General features: G+C 36.1%; 1 protein-coding gene across 4 annotated transcripts in view; it reads left to right on the forward strand.

Moving 5' to 3' along the window:
• The window catches only part of fray (oxidative stress responsive kinase frayed), a 32,371-nt gene that overhangs the window by 11,031 nt on the left and 2,770 nt on the right, over positions 1-18,570 (forward strand). For 2 of the 4 annotated variants that reach the window (XM_090160479.1, XM_090160478.1), the window contains exons 2-5: positions 16,465-16,508; positions 16,602-16,802; positions 17,916-18,028; positions 18,112-18,362. In XM_090160479.1, the coding sequence (XP_090016605.1) occupies positions 16,465-16,508; positions 16,602-16,802; positions 17,916-18,028; positions 18,112-18,362 (609 nt within the window). Of the gene's footprint in view, positions 1-7,793; positions 7,981-16,355; positions 16,375-16,464; positions 16,509-16,601; positions 16,803-17,915; positions 18,029-18,111; positions 18,363-18,570 lie in introns of those variants that run through there. The other 2 variants (XM_090160480.1, XM_090160481.1) reach the window with 2 other exon arrangements.

The raw sequence follows: 18,570 nt of genomic DNA on the forward strand, positions 1-18,570 counted from the left end.
AGTGGCGCCAAACATTTTTGTAGTCAAAGGCTAGAGCGGCCAAAGCTGCAAACGTTGGTGTTCCACACCAAATACCTGAGGTTATATTCCCTTTAACGGATTAGATCTACGCACGTTATGATACGGGCTAGTGGAAACTAAGCTTTTGTCCTGCCGTTGTTTAAGCAGCTCTATTTTGAACAACAAAAAAAATCTACGGTATATCATCGAGTACTCGACCTCGAATAAGTAATTGGAGAATACTCATCGATTACCGAGTACCAAAAAATTGTATATTCGGGTACCCGATTGATTACTCGAATAAGCTGCTCTCGAAACTCGTCGAGTATTTGTTTTTACACACAATCCTAAGGATTTGTGTGTATTAGTCTCACGTACAGTGTAGCCGATGCCGATGCCGCCGTGTCGCGCATATCTCTTGAACGGTTTGGCTAGAAGAGTCAATGATATCTCGTTCGAATGTACATACATCGCCATTGATAGCCTTTCAAAACGTTTTCAAATCGGAGCCCTAGAAGTTGGGCATTTGTACAATTTACTATTTTCGGTGTTTTCGCTTTATGTGGTAGATAATTTAAAATTAAGTCCGATAACGTTAAAAAAATATTATTGGATAGCTTAGGATTCAGCGGACCTACAACTTCAGTTATATCAGTAAATATTAAATTTAAGTATAGTTTTCAGGGTAATTTATGGGACCCCAATTTTCGTGGTTTTATATTTTGGCCTAAAAATCTACATACAGTTCCTTAATTTAAGTCCGATTTTCATGAAAGTTATATTTTTGAATAGCTGTAGTTTACATATAACCTAGAGTTGCAAATACGTTGCTTAATTTTAATTCTAAGTAATGTTTTTTGTTCAGCGTATACGGACCCCGCAATTTCCAACATTGTAAATCCGCGTGTTTATAGAGGTCTACGCGCCCGTTTCCCTCTGGCGTTTTTCAAGGCCGTTTAGAGTGCGCCGCGCTTTCAACGTATGACCAGAAGTAACAATTAAGTATGACACTGATCGACCTAGTTTTCGGCGTATGACCAGAAGTAATAAGTCTGACACTCAACGTAACAAATAGTGTGATCAGAAGTAACAAATAAGCATGAAACTGATCGAACTAGTCTTTGTCGTATAACCAGAAGAAATAAGTGTGACACTCAACGGCTGACTAGTAGTAACAAATAAGTGTGATCAGATGTAAAAAATTAGAGTGACACTGATCGAAGTGTAAATACAATTGTGTGACCGTGGATATATTTTGGTTGTGATACCTGCGTTGCTGGTTGCTGTGAATAGCTCAAACTTAACACATTAGAAGGATTGTGTGTATTCTGGCCGTCGTACGTCTTGTTTCTATCCTCGTGGCTTCAAAGTTCAAAGAGGGGTTTTTTACAACTTTTTGGGGGCCATAAACGGTACCTACAAAGTTGTGGTGGTTCATTTATATTAAAGGAATATTTTTCAGCATTGAAAGTTACTTTATACTCCTTTTAAATTTAATTTCCTAATGACTCGAATATAACCAGCTCCTAATCCAGTACTCGATAACCCGACTCGTTAAAACATTACTCGAGGTTTTTTTTAGTTACTCGAATCGAATAAGATAGTTTCCCCTTAAACAAGTACTCGACTCGACTTTAATATTACCATAAGTGGATCATTCTCTCTAAGTAGACAAAACGCTATGTTACCTATGACTAGAGTCTTTGTCGGGGTCGGTCTGGCAGCCCTTTATAACCGCCCTATACTGTGTATCACCTCAACTTCACTCTGAATTTATACTGCCGAATGTAACGTTTCTTACTCTTACATCTCTTATGGTACATTTCACGTCTGAACGTGTCTAGAGGGCCCGAGAGAGATAATTTTGGGGGGGTTGGCTCATCGAATTTCTCCCCCAAAAAACCTGTACCATATTTGTTCAAGGTCAGTTTCAGATCCAAGGGTAGAGTTTTGTTCAATAAACGCCCCTTTAGTTGCCGTCTTGACCACTCCGTGGCGCCTCCGCCGAAATATTTTCAAAAAATTTATCTTTACAAGCTCTGACGTCACGACACCCAGACTAAGATATCCGACCGAGACCCGGAATTTGTATACTTAGAGAGAAGGATCCACTTATGATATTACTCGATGAAAAATAAATGATGCTCGATAATTATTTTAAAGGAAGTATGAACTAAAAAATTAATTGTCTGCGTTAGAATTGTTTTTTTCCGTCTGAATATTAATTAAGGCTCTATTCAAATCCATTTTTATCAAGGTTATAAATTTCGTAACAGAAATTAATATTGTCAGAAGTAAATGATATCAGAGAAGTATCTATTCATCATAAAAAAATAGTGCCTGAGTCCAATAAAATAATCTACTTTAAAGCTAGAGCTACGATTTTTTTAAACTAAGGAAACGATAAAATGGTTTGCTAAACCTATTACATCCGTAAAATATGATTCAAAAATACGTTTTTACATATAACATCGTCGGGTGGAGTAATACAAGTTTGATTCCAGATACGGTTTATTCTTCTTGCATTTGGAGGTAAAATAGTCCCAATTGGAAAATGCCTCGATGGGTATTAATAATCATCTTTTAATGCTTTTAAATCAAGTGATGATAAAATTGGCGAATAAGTAGATTAGTCCATTATGAAAAGGGATAAAAAAGCTAAACCCTAAACAAATTTGAAGAAATTTAAATTTGAAATTTTTAATGTTTAGGCTTAGTTTCTCTTTTCGGTGTAATAGTCCCAGGCCAGATTTTCCGCACGGTACTGACGAGTCCCAAATAGGACGAAACCGGTCTACCGTTGGAAATTCTGGCTATTTAATTTAATTTAGTTTTTCACTCGAAGATCTATTTGGTCCGAGATTCGCGTCATTTTGTTTGCTCGAAGACCTATCGTACGAGCTATTTATAAGTTTTTAAATTTCTTCAAATTTGTTTAGGGCTTAGCTTTATTATCCCTTCTCATAATGGACTAATCTACTTATTCGCCAATTGTATCATCCTTTTCATTGCAGTCCATAGGTGGTTCCTTTTATCGTTTTAAATCAATTAAGTGTCGGGTTACAATGCGTTGGAGGGTGGTGGCAAGCCCTAGCGACTTTTGTGACGCGAGTCCAAAGTCTTAACCAAATCCGTAAAAATTATGAAATGATATAATCAGTGTTGTCTGATTTAAATCAGTGATGCAATTTAAATATTTTTTTTCGAAATTATTGATTTAAATAAAATGATTTTTTATCATTATTGATTTAAATAAAATTATTTTATTCATTATTGATTTAAATCGCGATTTAAATAAAATTATTTTTTTCATTATTGATGCAATTTAAATAAAATGATTTTTTAGAAATATTGTTGATTTAAATCACCTATTATACTTCAATGTATTTCAAAACAAACTCGATAAAATTTATTTTTTAATTAATTAATTAAATTAAATTAATCTCCAATAAATTTTAAGTTTAATTTACTGTACTCAAATAATTTGTCAAGAAAAATAGGCATAAAAAATCAAAAATCAATTAAAATTCCATTTAAATCAAATAATTGTTTTTGCGATTAGAAAAAAATGAAAAAAATCAAGTTTATAATGGTGAAACTCCTGTATACGTGTAGATCGTTACTTGGGCAAATTCTGCGGTGTCAACGCCGATCTATACCATGACATAGAAGCAACCTTCGGTCCGTTACCTTGACGCGTTATGTCGCGTCATCTGGTGTCTGATAATGACGCCGTTATTTTGCGCTTACTTCGCGCCAAAGACACCCGGCTCTCGTACCAATTCGGTCACGCTACGTCTCCGCTATTAAATGATCGGAAAATTCTTCTTCGCCCCAGTTTAGCAACCTATTTCACTCGATTTCACGACTGTCGCGGGGGATTGTAATGCGGCGTACCAGTAGCGAGAAATTTAAATCATTATTTGATATCGGATATGTTTCAGAAATATCGGGAATGTTTCAGAAATATCGGAAATATTTGTTAAATATCGGAAATATTTGTTAAGTATCGGAAATATTTGTTAAGTATCGGAAATATTTGTTAAGTATCGGAAATATTTGTTAGTATCGGAAATATTTGTTAAGTATCGGAAATATTTGTTAAGTATCGGAAATATTTGTTAAGTATCGGAAATATTTGTTAAGTATCGGAAATATTTGTTAAGTATCGGAAATATTTGTTAAGTATCGGAAATATTTGTTAAGTATCGGAAATATTTGTTAGTATCGGAAATATTTGTTAAGTATCGGAAATATTTGTTAAGTATCGGAAATATTTGTTAAGTATCGGAAATATTTGTTAAGTATCGGAAATATTTGTTAAGTATCGGAAATATTTGTTAAGTATCGGAAATATTTGTTAAGTATCGGAAATATTTGTTAAGTATCGGAAATATTTTATAAATATCGGAAATATTTTATAAATATCGGAAATATTTTATAAATATCGGAAATATTTTATAAATATCGGAAATATTTTATAAATATCGGAAATATTTTATAAATATCGGAAATATTTTATAAATATCGGAAATATTTTATAAATATCGGAAATATTTTATAAATATCGGAAATATTTTATAAATATCGGAAATATTTTATAAATATCGGAAATATTTTATAAATATCGGAAATATTTTATAAATATCGGAAATATTTTTATAAATATCGGAAATATTTTATAAATATCGGAAATATTTTATAAATATCGGAAATATTTTATAAATATCGGAAATATTTTATAAATATCGGAAATATTTTATAAATATCGGAAATATTTTATAAATATCGGAAATATTTTATAAATATCGGAAATATTTTATAAATATCGGAAATATTTTATAAATATCGGAAATATTTTATAAATATCGGAAATATTTTATAAATATCGGAAATATTTTATAAATATCGGAAATATTTTATAAATATCGGAAATATTTTATAAATATCGGAAATATTTTATAAATATCGGAAATATTTTATAAATATCGGAAATATTTTATAAATATCGGAAATATTTTATAAATATCGGGATATCAAAAAATACAGGAACACATTGAAAATATTTATAAATCAAAAATCGAATGTGCATTTTCTCAAAGTGGCTAGCCTCTCGCGACAATCAAAAGTAAATAACAAAAAAAACAAAGTCTCATGTCATCTATTATAAGTCTCTTATATTTGAAAATCGCAGTTTTCACTGGATTTCCGCAAATTAAAAAATAATCGTACGCGTGAGCTGAATTATCGAAAAATGCGTACTATATAGAACGCCATGGAAAATATCGTACGTTCTAAAAATTATCTCAAAATTATCGTCGTGTACGATAATTATCGTACGTCTGGCAACGCTGACCCGCATCGAAAGACTAAAATCGTCTCAGAATATGAATTCACCCTGGTTAAAATTTGAGACTTTTTTGTTTATGTTAAAATTTGAGACTTTTTTGTTTATGTTAAAATTTGAGAATTTTTTGTTTATGTTAAAATTTGAGACTTTTTTGTTTATGTTAATTTACTTTTGCGACTACGCTACTCGAATAGCAAACGGGAAATAAATCGCGGCGCCTGGCGGGCGAAACTCGCGCTCTATAAAATTAAAATCTACTTATGTCGGGAGCCGGTTTTTTAAACTCATTTTACCCTTCGAGATATATTGGTTAAAATCGTATGAAAAAAACATAACGAGTTATATCGGATACGGAATATTAATTATCGTTGTAGCTGGGCGTGGAATTCTTCGGGGTTTTTTGCGTTGTCGCATTCCATTAGTGGCAGTGGACTGTAAAGAAGCTCTGGCATTCTTCTTAGTCGTAGGTAAGCGCTTCGTAAACGCGCTAAACTATGTTTTATACACACCCATACCTGACACTTGGCTGGAAGTTCGTATCAAATTGGACAACGCTGTTAGTGTTATAGGGTAATTGTCTTCCACTATGGAACCTGAGGGTACTAGTGTCTTTTTAGTTTTGTAGTAGATGGATTAATGTCTTCCCGTTTCCAGGGATGATGCCATCAAGTTGATTCTGCGTTTGAACTTTTGTCGTCTTTAATAAAACGCTTCTAACTCCCTCCCCGACTCTTCACTACTTCCTTACGTGCCCGTAATTCATTAGTTTCAATCAAGACCTTTTCGAGGTGTTTGAGCCCAGATAATCGGGGGCGATCCCTTCATGTCATTTTGTTTTTAAATATAATCGACTGACAAGGAGACGACCCGAGGTGTTACACACCGATTTTGGTCAAAATCTAGGGATTGGTAGACCTTCATGTAAATTGAAAAATCCTAAAGGGATTTTATTCAATGGGCAACGGTTTTGCCATGGCAACGAAAAATGTTTTTGACAACATAAAATGGAAATTTTCCCATTGAATATAGCATGGGATTTTGACAAAATTGAAAAAAATTAAAACACCAAAATTTATCACATTTTGATCAATTTTTTTAACTTTTTTCACAGGGAAATTGGTCAAAATCCCATGTTATTTTCAATGGGAAAATTTCTATTTTGTGTTGTCAAAAACATTTTTGGTTGCCATGGCAAAACGGTTGCCTATGGAGATATTTCCCTTTAGGGTTTTTCAAGTTACACGATGGTCTATCAAAACCCCGAGTTTGAACAAAATCGGTGAGTTACACCTCGGGTCGTCTCCTTGTGAGTTAACACGAGGTTTTTATTTAGCGGGATTTATAGAGGCCAATGTAAAAACACATGACGTGGCAAACACACGATTGTAAAAGTAGATTTTTAAGCAAGTTGACACGTTCCATTTTATTTTTTGATTTTTTGTTTATTGAAGAAAGTCCGAATGCCTTTTGGAATGTACGAATTAATGTACGTATTTACTACGCGTGACGAAATTACTCGAGTTTAAACTGTTTTTGTTTTATTGAAATGGATGAGTGATTTGGATAAATTTACCCGTTATTTTAAAAATTATTTATATTATTATTATTTTATATAATGTTATATTATATATAATAATTAAATATATCTTCGAATTTAAATTAACAAATCGTGAATATTTAATTGAAATATGAAATTGTAATAATGAAATATATCTTCGATTATACATTAAAAATTCGTGAATATTTAATTGAAATATTCAATTTTAATAATTAAATATTAATAATTAAATATATCTTCGAATATAAATGAAATATTCGTGAATATTTAATTGAAATATTGAATTGTAATAATTAAATATATCTTAGAATTTAAATAAAAAAGTCGTGAATATTTAATTCAAATATTAAATTGTAATAATTAAATATATCTTAGAATTTAAATTAAAAAATCGTTAAATATCGAAATATTAAATTGTAAATTTTTTAAATATTTTATAGTAGTGAAATTAATTAATTGTAATTATTCTTTAACGCGACACATGCTACGGTAACCAAAAAGTTAATTTTAACAATTTTATTTACGCATTTTGGGCATTCAGTAGATCAGAATCCGTCCAATTGTCCACATCTTCCCGTCTCTGTCACTTTGTGTCTTTTTGAATGACCCCCGTCAAATGGGACAACGTTTGTACCCTCCTTGAGATTTGCCACCCCGCGCGCTGCTGTATAACTATATAGGTAAAGGGGGGACGTTAAATATGAATATGAAAAAATAATACAGCTTCCCTGCGTGATGGAGGGGGGGGGGGTCGATTCCGCGGAGGGGTGAAACTTATTTGGTTGAAGATTTCGGGGGAGGGGCTAGCACCCCCAGTGTCTCCAGATTTGTGCTTCTTGAGAATTTGTCTCAGTAACGACTGCAGCGTTTGTCGCCGATTATCTACCGCTGGCTTCTACGTGTTGTTTTGGAATCACGACGTGGTTATTGGCGCGACAACGCGCTCGGTAATACTCCCCGTAGTGTCGCGTGTAACTATATATCTTACGTAACTCTTGGATCTCATAATGTTCGAAGGGACCCCTGGCGGTAGTAGCCAGCAATGGGCTCCTCTAAAAACCTCTTGCGACCCGTAAGTTCAATTATTTATTTCATTTTTCAAACTTGCGAAATATTTAAAACGACCCAATTTTTTTATATTCACATGTATATATAATATATTTTATATTTCATTAATTTAAACCGAATAAATTACGGTTTAAATTAACTAATTTAAATTATTATTTGATTGAAACGCGCGTTTGGATATATGTACCGTTTTGTAGTACCGAAATTAGCAGATCAAAATTACTTTATTAATTTTAGCATTTACATATTTTGATACCAAATTGTATAAATATATACAAATAATGAATTTCAATATTCCCCCGCCTTTAATTAAAAACATTTTCCTTGGATTGTCGTTTGAGTAACTGTACACGATGGAATTTATCGATATCGGAGTCAAACTAAGCAGTGAATGGCCCCTCTCACTTTCGTGTTATATGTTTTGGCTTCGTTCTGGAATGCCTGCGCCTCTTGCGCAATAGTAAATATTCTCGTGACGTCATCATTACTATAATAGAAGTTTTGTGTCTACCCCTCCCCCCCCCCCCATCAAGCCCTGCTATAAAGCTAAGGCGTTCATATTGTCTAAATATCTCGTGAATACCTATGTTTTTTACTCATATTTTTTATCATTAGAACGATAATAATTTTTAGAGGTTTTTTATTTAGTTTTAAACTGAATTTTTAATAAAAAACAAACATTAAAATTTTTATTTTGATCCATGGAATAAATTTTAAATTTTCTCTAAGTTAATTTTTCAATTCCAACATTAAATGACCTATGAAAAAAGCTCAATTATTTTTTAATAATAAGAAAATATTTTAATAACATAGCACTAACAATTTGTGCCACTTCCAGGTAAACTCTAGAAATTATTTTAGTAACTGTATATTCTGGGTAAAATATAATATTTATAATCTTTAGGCCTCGTGCGTAGCTTGATTATTCTATCAATAATGTCAACGCTTAATGGTCGCGTTTTCAAACAAATTGAATTTTTCGTACAAAACTATTATAAAAGATGGCAGAATTAGTCCTACCCCTGTAAAGCACCTTCTCCCAGCTCGCTGGAATAATTATCCCGCATTCTTTAAAATGTATTATTATCGACCTTGATCTGGCTAAACTTATTATCTTTTAGGACGACGTTCTCGTATTACTAATTAGGTAATTAAAAACAACGCGAATAATTTGATAGTTCGAAACTCTATATGTTTTATCCGTTCGTCAAGGTCGGTCAATTTCCGTTTTTGTTTTGAAATCTCGAGGATTAAATTCCTTCGACTTGCCGGAGCCTTACGTTCTCAGTCTCGTTGCTTTATCAGCACTATATTATTAGAATTAGTCAACTTCCTTCTCCACTTTAATTATTAATTGTGTTAATAAGTAACATCATACACTTAAGTACGACGCTTGTATTCCTCTAAAAGAAATATCATATATTATATATAGTTTTATACATTTATTTATTATATTGTATATAATATTTATTTCAGATAATTATTCGTCTTTCTCTTAGGGAAGTCGTATTCGTCTTTCTCTCAGGGAAGTCGTATTTGTCTTTCTCTCAGGGAAGTCGTATTCGTCTTTCTCTCAGGGAAGTCGTATTCGTCTTTCTCTCAGGGAAGTCGTATTCGTCTTTCTCTTATTGAAGTCGTATTCTTCTTTCTCTTAGGGAAGTCGTATTCGTCTCTCTCTCTCTTAGGGAAGTCGTATTCGTCTTTCTCTCAGGGAAGTCGTATTCGTCTTTCTCTTAGGGAAGTCGTATTCGTCTCTCTCTCTCTCTCTTAGGGAAGTCGTATTCGTCTTTCTCTCAGGGAAGTCGTATTCTTCTTTCTCTCAGGGAAGTCGTATTCGTCTTTCTCTCAGGGAAGTCGTATTCGTCTTTCTCTCAGGGAAGTCGTATTCGTCTTTCTCTCAGGGAAGTCGTATTCGTCTTTCTCTCAGGGAAGTCGTATTCGTCTTTCTCTTATTGAAGTCGTATTCTTCTTTCTCTTAGGGAAGTCGTATTCGTCTCTCTCTCTCTTAGGGAAGTCGTATTCGTCTTTCTCTTATTGAAGTCGTATTCGTCTTTCTCTTATTGAAGTCGTATTCGTCTCTCTCTCTCTTAGGGAAGTCGTATTCGTCTTTCTCTCGGGGAAGTCGTATTCGTCTTTCTCTCGGGGATGTCGTATTCGTCTTTCTCTCGGGGAAGTCGTATTCGTCTCTCTCTTAGTGAAGTCGTATTCGTCTCTCTCTCTCTCTTAGGGAAGTCGTATTCGTCTCTCTCTCTCTCTTAGGGAAGTCGTATTCGTCTCTCTCTCTCTCTTAGGGAAGTCGTATTCGTCTCTCTCTCGGGGAAGTCGTATTCGTCTCTCTCTCTCTCTCTTAGGGAAGTCGTATTCGTCTCTCTCTCTCTCTCTTAGGGATGTCGTATTCGTCTTTCTCTCGGGGAAGTCGTATTCGTCTCTCTCTTAGTGAAGTCGTATTCGTCTCTCTCTCTCTCTTAGGGAAGTCGTATTCGTCTCTCTCTCTCTCTTAGGGAAGTCGTATTCGTCTCTCTCTCTCTCTTAGGGAAGTCGTATTCGTCTCTCTCTTAGTGAAGTCGTATTCGTCTCTCTCTCTCTCTTAGGGAAGTCGTATTCGTCTCTCTCTTTGGGAAGTCGTATTCGTCTCTCTCTCTCTCTTAGGGAAGTCGTATTCGTCTCTCTCTCTCTCTTAGGGAAGTCGTATTCGTCTCTCTCTCTCTCTTAGGGAAGTCGTATTCGTCTCTCTCTCTCTCTTAGGGAAGTCGTATTCGTCTCTCTCTCTCTCTTAGGGAAGTCGTATTCGTCTCTCTCTCGGGGAAGTCGTATTCGTCTCTCTCTCTCTCTTAGGGAAGTCGTATTCGTCTCTCTCTCTCTCTTAGGGATGTCGTATTCGTCTTTCTCTCGGGGAAGTCGTATTCGTCTCTCTCTTAGTGAAGTCGTATTCGTCTCTCTCTCTCTCTTAGGGAAGTCGTATTCGTCTCTCTCTCTCTCTTAGGGAAGTCGTATTCGTCTCTCTCTCTCTCTTAGGGAAGTCGTATTCGTCTCTCTCTTAGTGAAGTCGTATTCGTCTCTCTCTCTCTCTTAGGGAAGTCGTATTCGTCTCTCTCTTTGGGAAGTCGTATTCGTCTCTCTCTTTGGGAAGTCGTATTCGTCTCTCTCTCTCTCTTAGGGAAGTCGTATTCGTCTCTCTCTCTCTCTTAGGGAAGTCGTATTCGTCTCTCTCTCTCTCTTAGGGAAGTCGTATTCGTCTCTCTCTTAGTGAAGTCGTATTCGTCTCTCTCTCTCTCTTAGGGAAGTCGTATTCGTCTCTCTCTCTCTCTTAGGGAAGTCGTATTCGTCTCTCTCTTTGGGAAGTCGTATTCGTCTCTCTCTCTCTCTTAGGGAAGTCGTATTCGTCTCTCTCTTTGGGAAGTCGTATTCGTCTCTCTCTCTCTCTCTTAGGGAAGTCGTATTCGTCTCTCTCTTAGTGAAGTCGTATTCGTCTCTCTCTCTCTCTTAGGGAAGTCGTATTCGTCTCTCTCTTTGGGAAGTTGTATTCGTCTCTCTCTCTCTCTTTGGGAAGTCGTATTCGTCTCTCTCTTTGGGAAGTTGTATTCGTCTCTCTCTCTCTCTTTGGGAAGTCGTATTCGTCTCTCTCTCTCTCTTAGGGAAGTCGTATTCGTCTCTCTCTTAGTGAAGTCGTATTCGTCTCTCTCTCTCTCTTTGGGAAGTCGTATTCGTCTCTCTCTCTCTCTTAGGGAAGTCGTATTCGTCTCTCTCTTTGGGAAGTCGTATTCGTCTCTCTCTCTCTCTTAGGGAAGTCGTATTCGTCTCTCTCTTTGGGAAGTCGTATTCGTCTCTCTCTCTCTCTTAGGGAAGTCGTATTCGTCTCTCTCTTTGGGAAGTCGTATTCGTCTCTCTCTCTCTCTTAGGGAAGTCGTATTCGTCTCTCTCTTTGGGAAGTCGTATTCGTCTCTCTCTCTCTCTTAGGGAAGTCGTATTCGTCTCTCTCTTAGGGAAGTCGTATTCGTCTCTCTCTCTCTCTTAGGGAAGTCGTATTCGTCTCTCTCTTTGGGAAGTTGTATTCGTCTCTCTCTCTCTCTTAGGGAAGTCGTATTCGTCTTTCTCTCGGGGATGTCGTATTCGTCTTTCTCTCGGGGAAGTCGTATTCGTCTCTCTCTTAGTGAAGTCGTATTCGTCTCTCTCTTAGGGAAGTCGTATTCGTCTCTCTCTCTCTCTTAGGGAAGTCGTATTCGTCTCTCTCTCTCTCTTAGGGAAGTCGTATTCGTCTCTCTCTCTCTCTTAGGTAAGTCGTATTCGTCTCTCTCTTTGGGAAGTTGTATTCGTCTTTCTCTCAGGGAAGTCGTATTCGTCTCTCTCTGAGGGAAGTCTTATTTTGTCTTCCATTTAGGGAAGGAAGTCGTATTTTGTCTTCCATTTAGGGAAGGAAGTCGTATTTTGTCTTCCATTTAGGGAAGGAAGTCGTATTTTGTCTTCCATTTAGGGAAAGAAGTCGTATTTTGTCTTCCATTTAGGGAAGGAAGTCGTATTTTGTCTTCCATTTAGGGAAGGAAGTCGTATTTTGTCTTCCATTTAGGGAAGGAAGTCGTATTTTGTCTTCCATTTAGGGAAGGAAGTCGTATTTTCTCTTCCATTTAGGGAAGGACGTCGTATTTTGTCTTCCATTTAGGGAAGGAAGTCGTATTTTCTCTTCCATTTAGGGAAGGACGTCTTATTTTGTCTTCCATTTAGGGAAGGAAGTCGTATTTGTCTTGCTCTTAGGGAAGGACGTCGTATTTTGTCTTGCTCTTAGGGAAGGAAGTCGAATTTGTCTTCCTCTTAGGGAAGGAAGTCGAATTTGTCTTCCTCTTAGGGAAGGAAGTCGAATTTGTCTTCCTCTTAGGGAAGGAAGTCGAATTTGTCTTCCTCTTAGGGAAGGAAGTCGAATTTGTCTTCCTCTTAGCGAAGGAAGTCGAATTTGTCTTCCTCTTAGGGAAGGAAGTCGAATTTGTCTTCCTCTTAGGGAAGGAAGTCGAATTTGTCTTCCTCTTAGGGAAGGAAGTCGAATTTGTCTTCCTCTTAGGGAAGGAAGTCGAATTTGTCTTCCTCTTAGGGAAGGAAGTCGAATTTGTCTTCCTCTTAGGGAAGGAAGTCGAATTTGTCTTCCTCTTAGGGAAGGAAGTCGAATTTGTCTTCCTCTTAGGGAAGGAAGTCGAATTTTTCCTCCTTTTTGGGAAGGAAGTCGAATTTGTCTTCCTCTTAGGGAAGGAAGTCGAATTTGTCTTCCTCTTAGGGAAGGAAGTCGAATTTGTCTTGCTCTTAGGGAAGGAAGTCGAATTTGTCTTCCTCTTAGGGAAGGAAGTTGAATTTGTCTTGCTCTTAGGGAAGGAAGTCGAATTTGTCTTGCTCTTAGGGAAGGAAGTCGAATTTGTCTTGCTCTTAGGGAAGGAAGTCGAATTTGTCTTGCTCTTAGGGAAGGAAGTCGAATTTGTCTTCCTCTTAGGGAAGGAAGTCGAATTTGTCTTCCTCTTAGGGAAGGAAGTTGAATTTGTCTTGCTCTTAGGGAAGGAAGTCGAATTTGTCTTGCTCTTAGGGAAGGAAGTTGAATTTGTCTTGCTCTTAGGGAAGGAAGTCGAATTTGTCTTCCTCTTAGCGAAGGAAGTCGAATTTGTCTTCCTCTTAGGGAAGGAAGTCGAATTTGTCTTCCTCTTAGGGAAGGAAGTCGAATTTGTCTTCCTCTTAGCGAAGGAAGTCGAATTTGTCTTCCTCTTAGGGAAGGAAGTTGAATTTGTCTTCCTCTTAGCGAAGGAAGTCGAATTTTTCCTCCTTTTTGGGAAGGAAGTCGAATTTGTCTTCCTCTTAGGGAAGGAAGTCGAATTTTTCCTCCTTTTTGGGAAGGAAGTCGAATTTGTCTTCCTCTTAGGGAAGGAAGTCGAATTTGTCTTCCTCTTAGGGAAGGAAGTCGAATTTGTCTTCCTCTTAGGGAAGGAAGTCGAATTTGTCTTCCTCTTAGGGAAGGAAGTCGAATTTGTCTTCCTCTTAGGGGAGGAAGTCGAATTTGTCTTCCTCTTAGGGGAGGAAGTCGAATTTTTCCTCCTTTTTGGGAAGGAAGTCGAATTTTTCCTCCTTTTTGGGAAGGAAGTCGAATTTTTCCTCCTTTTTGGGAAGGAAGTCGAATTTGTCTTCCTCTTAGGGAAGGAAGTCGAATTTTTCCTCCTTTTTGGGAAGGAAGTCGAATTTTTCTTCCTCTTAGGGAAGGAAGTCGTATTCGTCTTCCTATAGTGCTCATGTTATTCGCTTTTAAATTAAATATCCCAACGGAGTGTAATTTTAACGATTGACATCGTTAGGCGGAATAATACATGCCGTAAATTTTGAGCAGTGACGCGGCTTACGCTTCCGCGTTTGCTATTTGCTGGTTAAAATAGCCTTAAACCAACGAATGCAACTTTTTTTCGTCCTAATTAAATACTTCAACAAATTATGTAAATATTACATATTTCTGACTATTTATTATAGTGATTTTCAAGTAAATAATTTAGGAATTTAGTACTTGGTAATCTTAAATCCAAAATATATTTCATCTGGGGACAAAACGAATATTTTTAATAATCAAGAGCCTTTTCAGTTTACACGGAGCCTCGTAGCGGCCAACACGAGAAGCTCCTAAACTGCTGGATTTTCGTTAAAAGAGAAAGCGTCTGCTTAACTGGCAAACCGACCGCTACGCCATCTTTCAATGACCTTTGAAATATTAAAAGTTGGCTTGACATAGTGACAAAAGGCTGCTGCCAGAAGCACTAAGAGGGGCATCTAACTAGTTTCGATCGCGAATAATTCATAACTATTTCTCTAAAGTTGTCATTTAAAAACAAAATTAAACTAGGCCTTGGCCTCAAAATGATAAACAAGCGAGTGGAGGAGATTACATTACTCGATTACATTGAACATTCTCGAAATCTCTACGAAGATTAAATGTAGTAAAACGTTTACCCAAATTTAATACCATAAGTAACAGAGTATAAAAGTATGACACTGACACTCCGAGTTGAGCTAGGGGGCTCTGCGCTGAATTAATCCTTGATTGCACAATAACACTGATTTGATAATAGTCATACTTATTTGTATTATGTCATTGTTGGCTAGGCTTATTATTATTTTTGCTACCGAAAACTATCGCTACGCCCCCTTTAGTTCGCCATTGAAACCTCGATAGGTAATCAGCTAGGCTAATACCCATCATCAAGCGACTTTTAAAGCCATTAATCGAGGTGGCCGGGTTACAATGCGTAGTTGCTGAAGCAAACGCTATTAGTTTTCCCTCTTCGTTATTCGGAAATTGGACATTTTATAAATTATGATACGTGCATTTTAATACAATTTTTTGCATCGTTTGTTTATATTTTGATAAGTTTATTTAAGAAAAAACGTTCGTTTCACTTTCGAATTTGTCTGTAGCAGACGCTAGTTCATAGGTGCAACCTCGGAGAAGCTAGCGCCGTTACGCCACCTATACTCGTTTCGGTCGCGACTAAATTATTACATTACCTTAGCTGTTAACACAATTTCGTTACGAACTTTCCACGGCACTTAATAAAATGACTCAGTTTGACGCAAAAATAGTCACGTTTTTGTTTCATAATTTCGATTTTATACAGGTCTGCTTGTTTAAATAACGTGATATACATATAGATGATTTGCTTTCAAGGAAGTAGGCCTAGCATTTGTATTATGTACCCGTACATTTCGTAATCGCATTAATTATCGTCGATGCAATGAGTACCAAACTCTAAGAATTATTTTTTTTTATCTAGCATCGTGTGTATTCAAATAAACGCTAGATTGGCGTGTTTCGAATTCTGTAGAAATTTGAAAGAGCTATTTTCTCCGTATCGGAAATGACTTTGACTTCTTTGCTATCTGATAAAGCGTGGTTTTACTTTTTATAAATATTTCACCCGAACAAGGTGTGAAAGCTACTTGAGTGAGTGGGACTCTCAAAAAAGCGCAAAATCGGCTATATCAATTTGTTTGATTTATTACGGTACGTGTTCAGTATGCTTATATCTTGGACTAATTAACGTTGAATTTGATTAGCAAGCGAACTAATGCTTATTCCCATCCCTCTACCGGCGAGAAAATACGTAACTATATCTGCTCACGCGCGAAGGGGTCACAAGGAGCGTCCATGTTTAAAAAATGGGAGACGCTCTTACCTGATTACGCGCGGATGTGAAAAAGGTGTTCTCTTTACGGGAGCCAAACGACCATGTTTGTTAATTAGTCCAATCTTTAATAATAAGAAAATTACAGCGTGGTTATCAACTATTTTAGATATTCGCAACATCCTAACTGTCAGTTTTCAGTCTTAAAACTAACCAGCTCACCCGTGACCAAACTTATCCGCTAATCCTTAAAACATTCTTAAGAGGTTGAATAATTTTGAGCTCATTTCTCTGGCCTACCATTCTAAATTCTACGAAAATTACTAGTGTCTGAAATTTTCTTTTTCTTTTTACAGGAAAGCCTCTGTACGAGCGGCAGAAAAAGCCGGACTCTACCCAGGTATTCGAAGAATTTCGACGCGATAAAATTTACGAAAGCGTTAAAGAGGAAACGCGTTTCTTATAAAAACATATTTTTTCTCGAATGTAATAGGTTCTCCGGGAGTGTACAGAAGAATTTCTGCCACAGCTCATTTACTCCAAGAGCAGACGGCTCCCATTCGAGAAGCTGCCGCAGCCGCCGCTAGGAGGAGTTTCGGCGTTGTATTGGCAGACAAAATGGCCGAAGTTGGTGTTGCGACGTCTCCCGGCTGGCCAAACGAAAAAGATAACTACGAACTTGGAGAAGTTATTGGTAAATAATAAATTCCTTGATTGCAATTTTCTTTGTTATCTTTACTTTCCTTATCTGTCCTTTGATTTATTGGCGTGTTCGTGGATTTCTGTCATAATTTCCCTCTTTTTGCGTCTTATAATCCCCGTCATCACAATCGGTCCTCTTTGATGAAATTTGTCATTTGATCGCGGCTTTGTTTCTTTTTATTACACAAATTATTTATATTGGTATTATATTTCGTATTTTCAATTTTATAAACTGTTTATTTTAAATTTGAGTTGTTTAGTATGTAGTGTAATTTTTAAATTCGCGTCTTTAACATAACCTAAATATATTTGCTGAAATGGTGATAACTTTGAGATGTATATCTTTGGAATTTAGTGGGTGTAATTACTTGTTCTTCAGAGTTTAAATTTCTTCGGTATATGACAGAACTGTCAATAGTGACTAAAAAGTACTGGCTGATGCGTGTTTTATTTTAAATTTATTGTAGGTAGTGTTGATAATTTCTTTTGAGATGCAAGATACAGTATGTGTATGACAGATGGTTTTCAAGGTGTTTTAAATCACGAAATTTTATTTGCATATCTGTTTAGCTTTTATGAAAAACCAAACAATTGATCCAAGGCTAACTAGTTTTAGGCTATCTTTAGGATTAGTCACAGTCTTTACAGTGTAAATGTAGGCTCACCAATAATTAAAGCATTCACTAGGAACAAGTTTTTATTTCAAAAAGAAGGGTTTTATACTGTGTAGGTGTATTTATACACTAGGTTGTGTTTGTACTGGTCTTATTTCAATGCATTAAAAGTATGGTGATTTTTAGGAAACTATTGAAATGAAAAACACCTGGTGTATTCCAAATCCCCCCCCCCTCCCCTCCTCTAAAAACCCTGTTATGTTGGGTCTTTACAGATTTGATTAGGTGGTATTTGCTAGAATGAATAGTAGGTATAAATATAGCTCTGGGCAAGGTCATTGCCATTTAGTAATGTATTTTTCTTTAAGGACTTCATTCATAATAATAATAATTCCTATACCTGTTTTTTTAGTTGATTTAGAGCTAGTCATAGCCCTAATGTCTTTTTTATGATTATTTTCTAAAGAAACCGCATATTTGTCTGTTTTCAGGTGTAGGAGCTACAGCGATAGTGCATACTGCGTATTGCAAACCTAGAAAAGAAAAATGTGCCATCAAAAGAATAAACCTCGAAAAATGGAATACCAGCATGGAAGAATTATTGGTTTGTAACATTTATTTGTTGTTTTATCAAAATTTGACTAAAACTAAAAAGGTTATCTTTGGTTCTTGATTTAATTATTGTAGAAAGAAATTCAAGCCATGAGTGCCTGCAACCACGAGAATGTTGTGAGTTACCACACTTCCTTCGTTGTCAAAGAAGAACTTTGGCTGATTATCAAATTGCTCTCCGGAGGCTCCCTGTTGGACATTATTAAACATAAAATGAAGAATGAAGATTGTAAACACGGTGTTTTTGACGAAGCTACCATCGCAACAGTCCTTAAAGAAGTCCTTCGAGGGTTGGAATATTTCCACAATAATGGGCAAATTCATAGGTATAAAAAATATACCTTTCCTTGTCTTCATTTTCTTTTTGGCCAAAATTTTTCAGTATTTTGTTGCATCAGGTTTAAGTTTTGCTCAAACCCCAATGTTGCGCATATCTTGCACTTGAGATTTCATCACGGTGAAAAAGAGCTTTACGTCTTTAGGAACTTATTTTGAAAACTAGCTTTTATTTGGCAATCTGTCCCCATTTAAACG

This window comes from Leiobunum rupestre, chromosome 10, assembly GCF_980474605.1.
Source record: "Leiobunum rupestre chromosome 10, qqLeiRupe1.1.hap1, whole genome shotgun sequence".
Classification (NCBI taxonomy): Eukaryota; Metazoa; Arthropoda; class Arachnida; order Opiliones; family Sclerosomatidae; genus Leiobunum; species Leiobunum rupestre.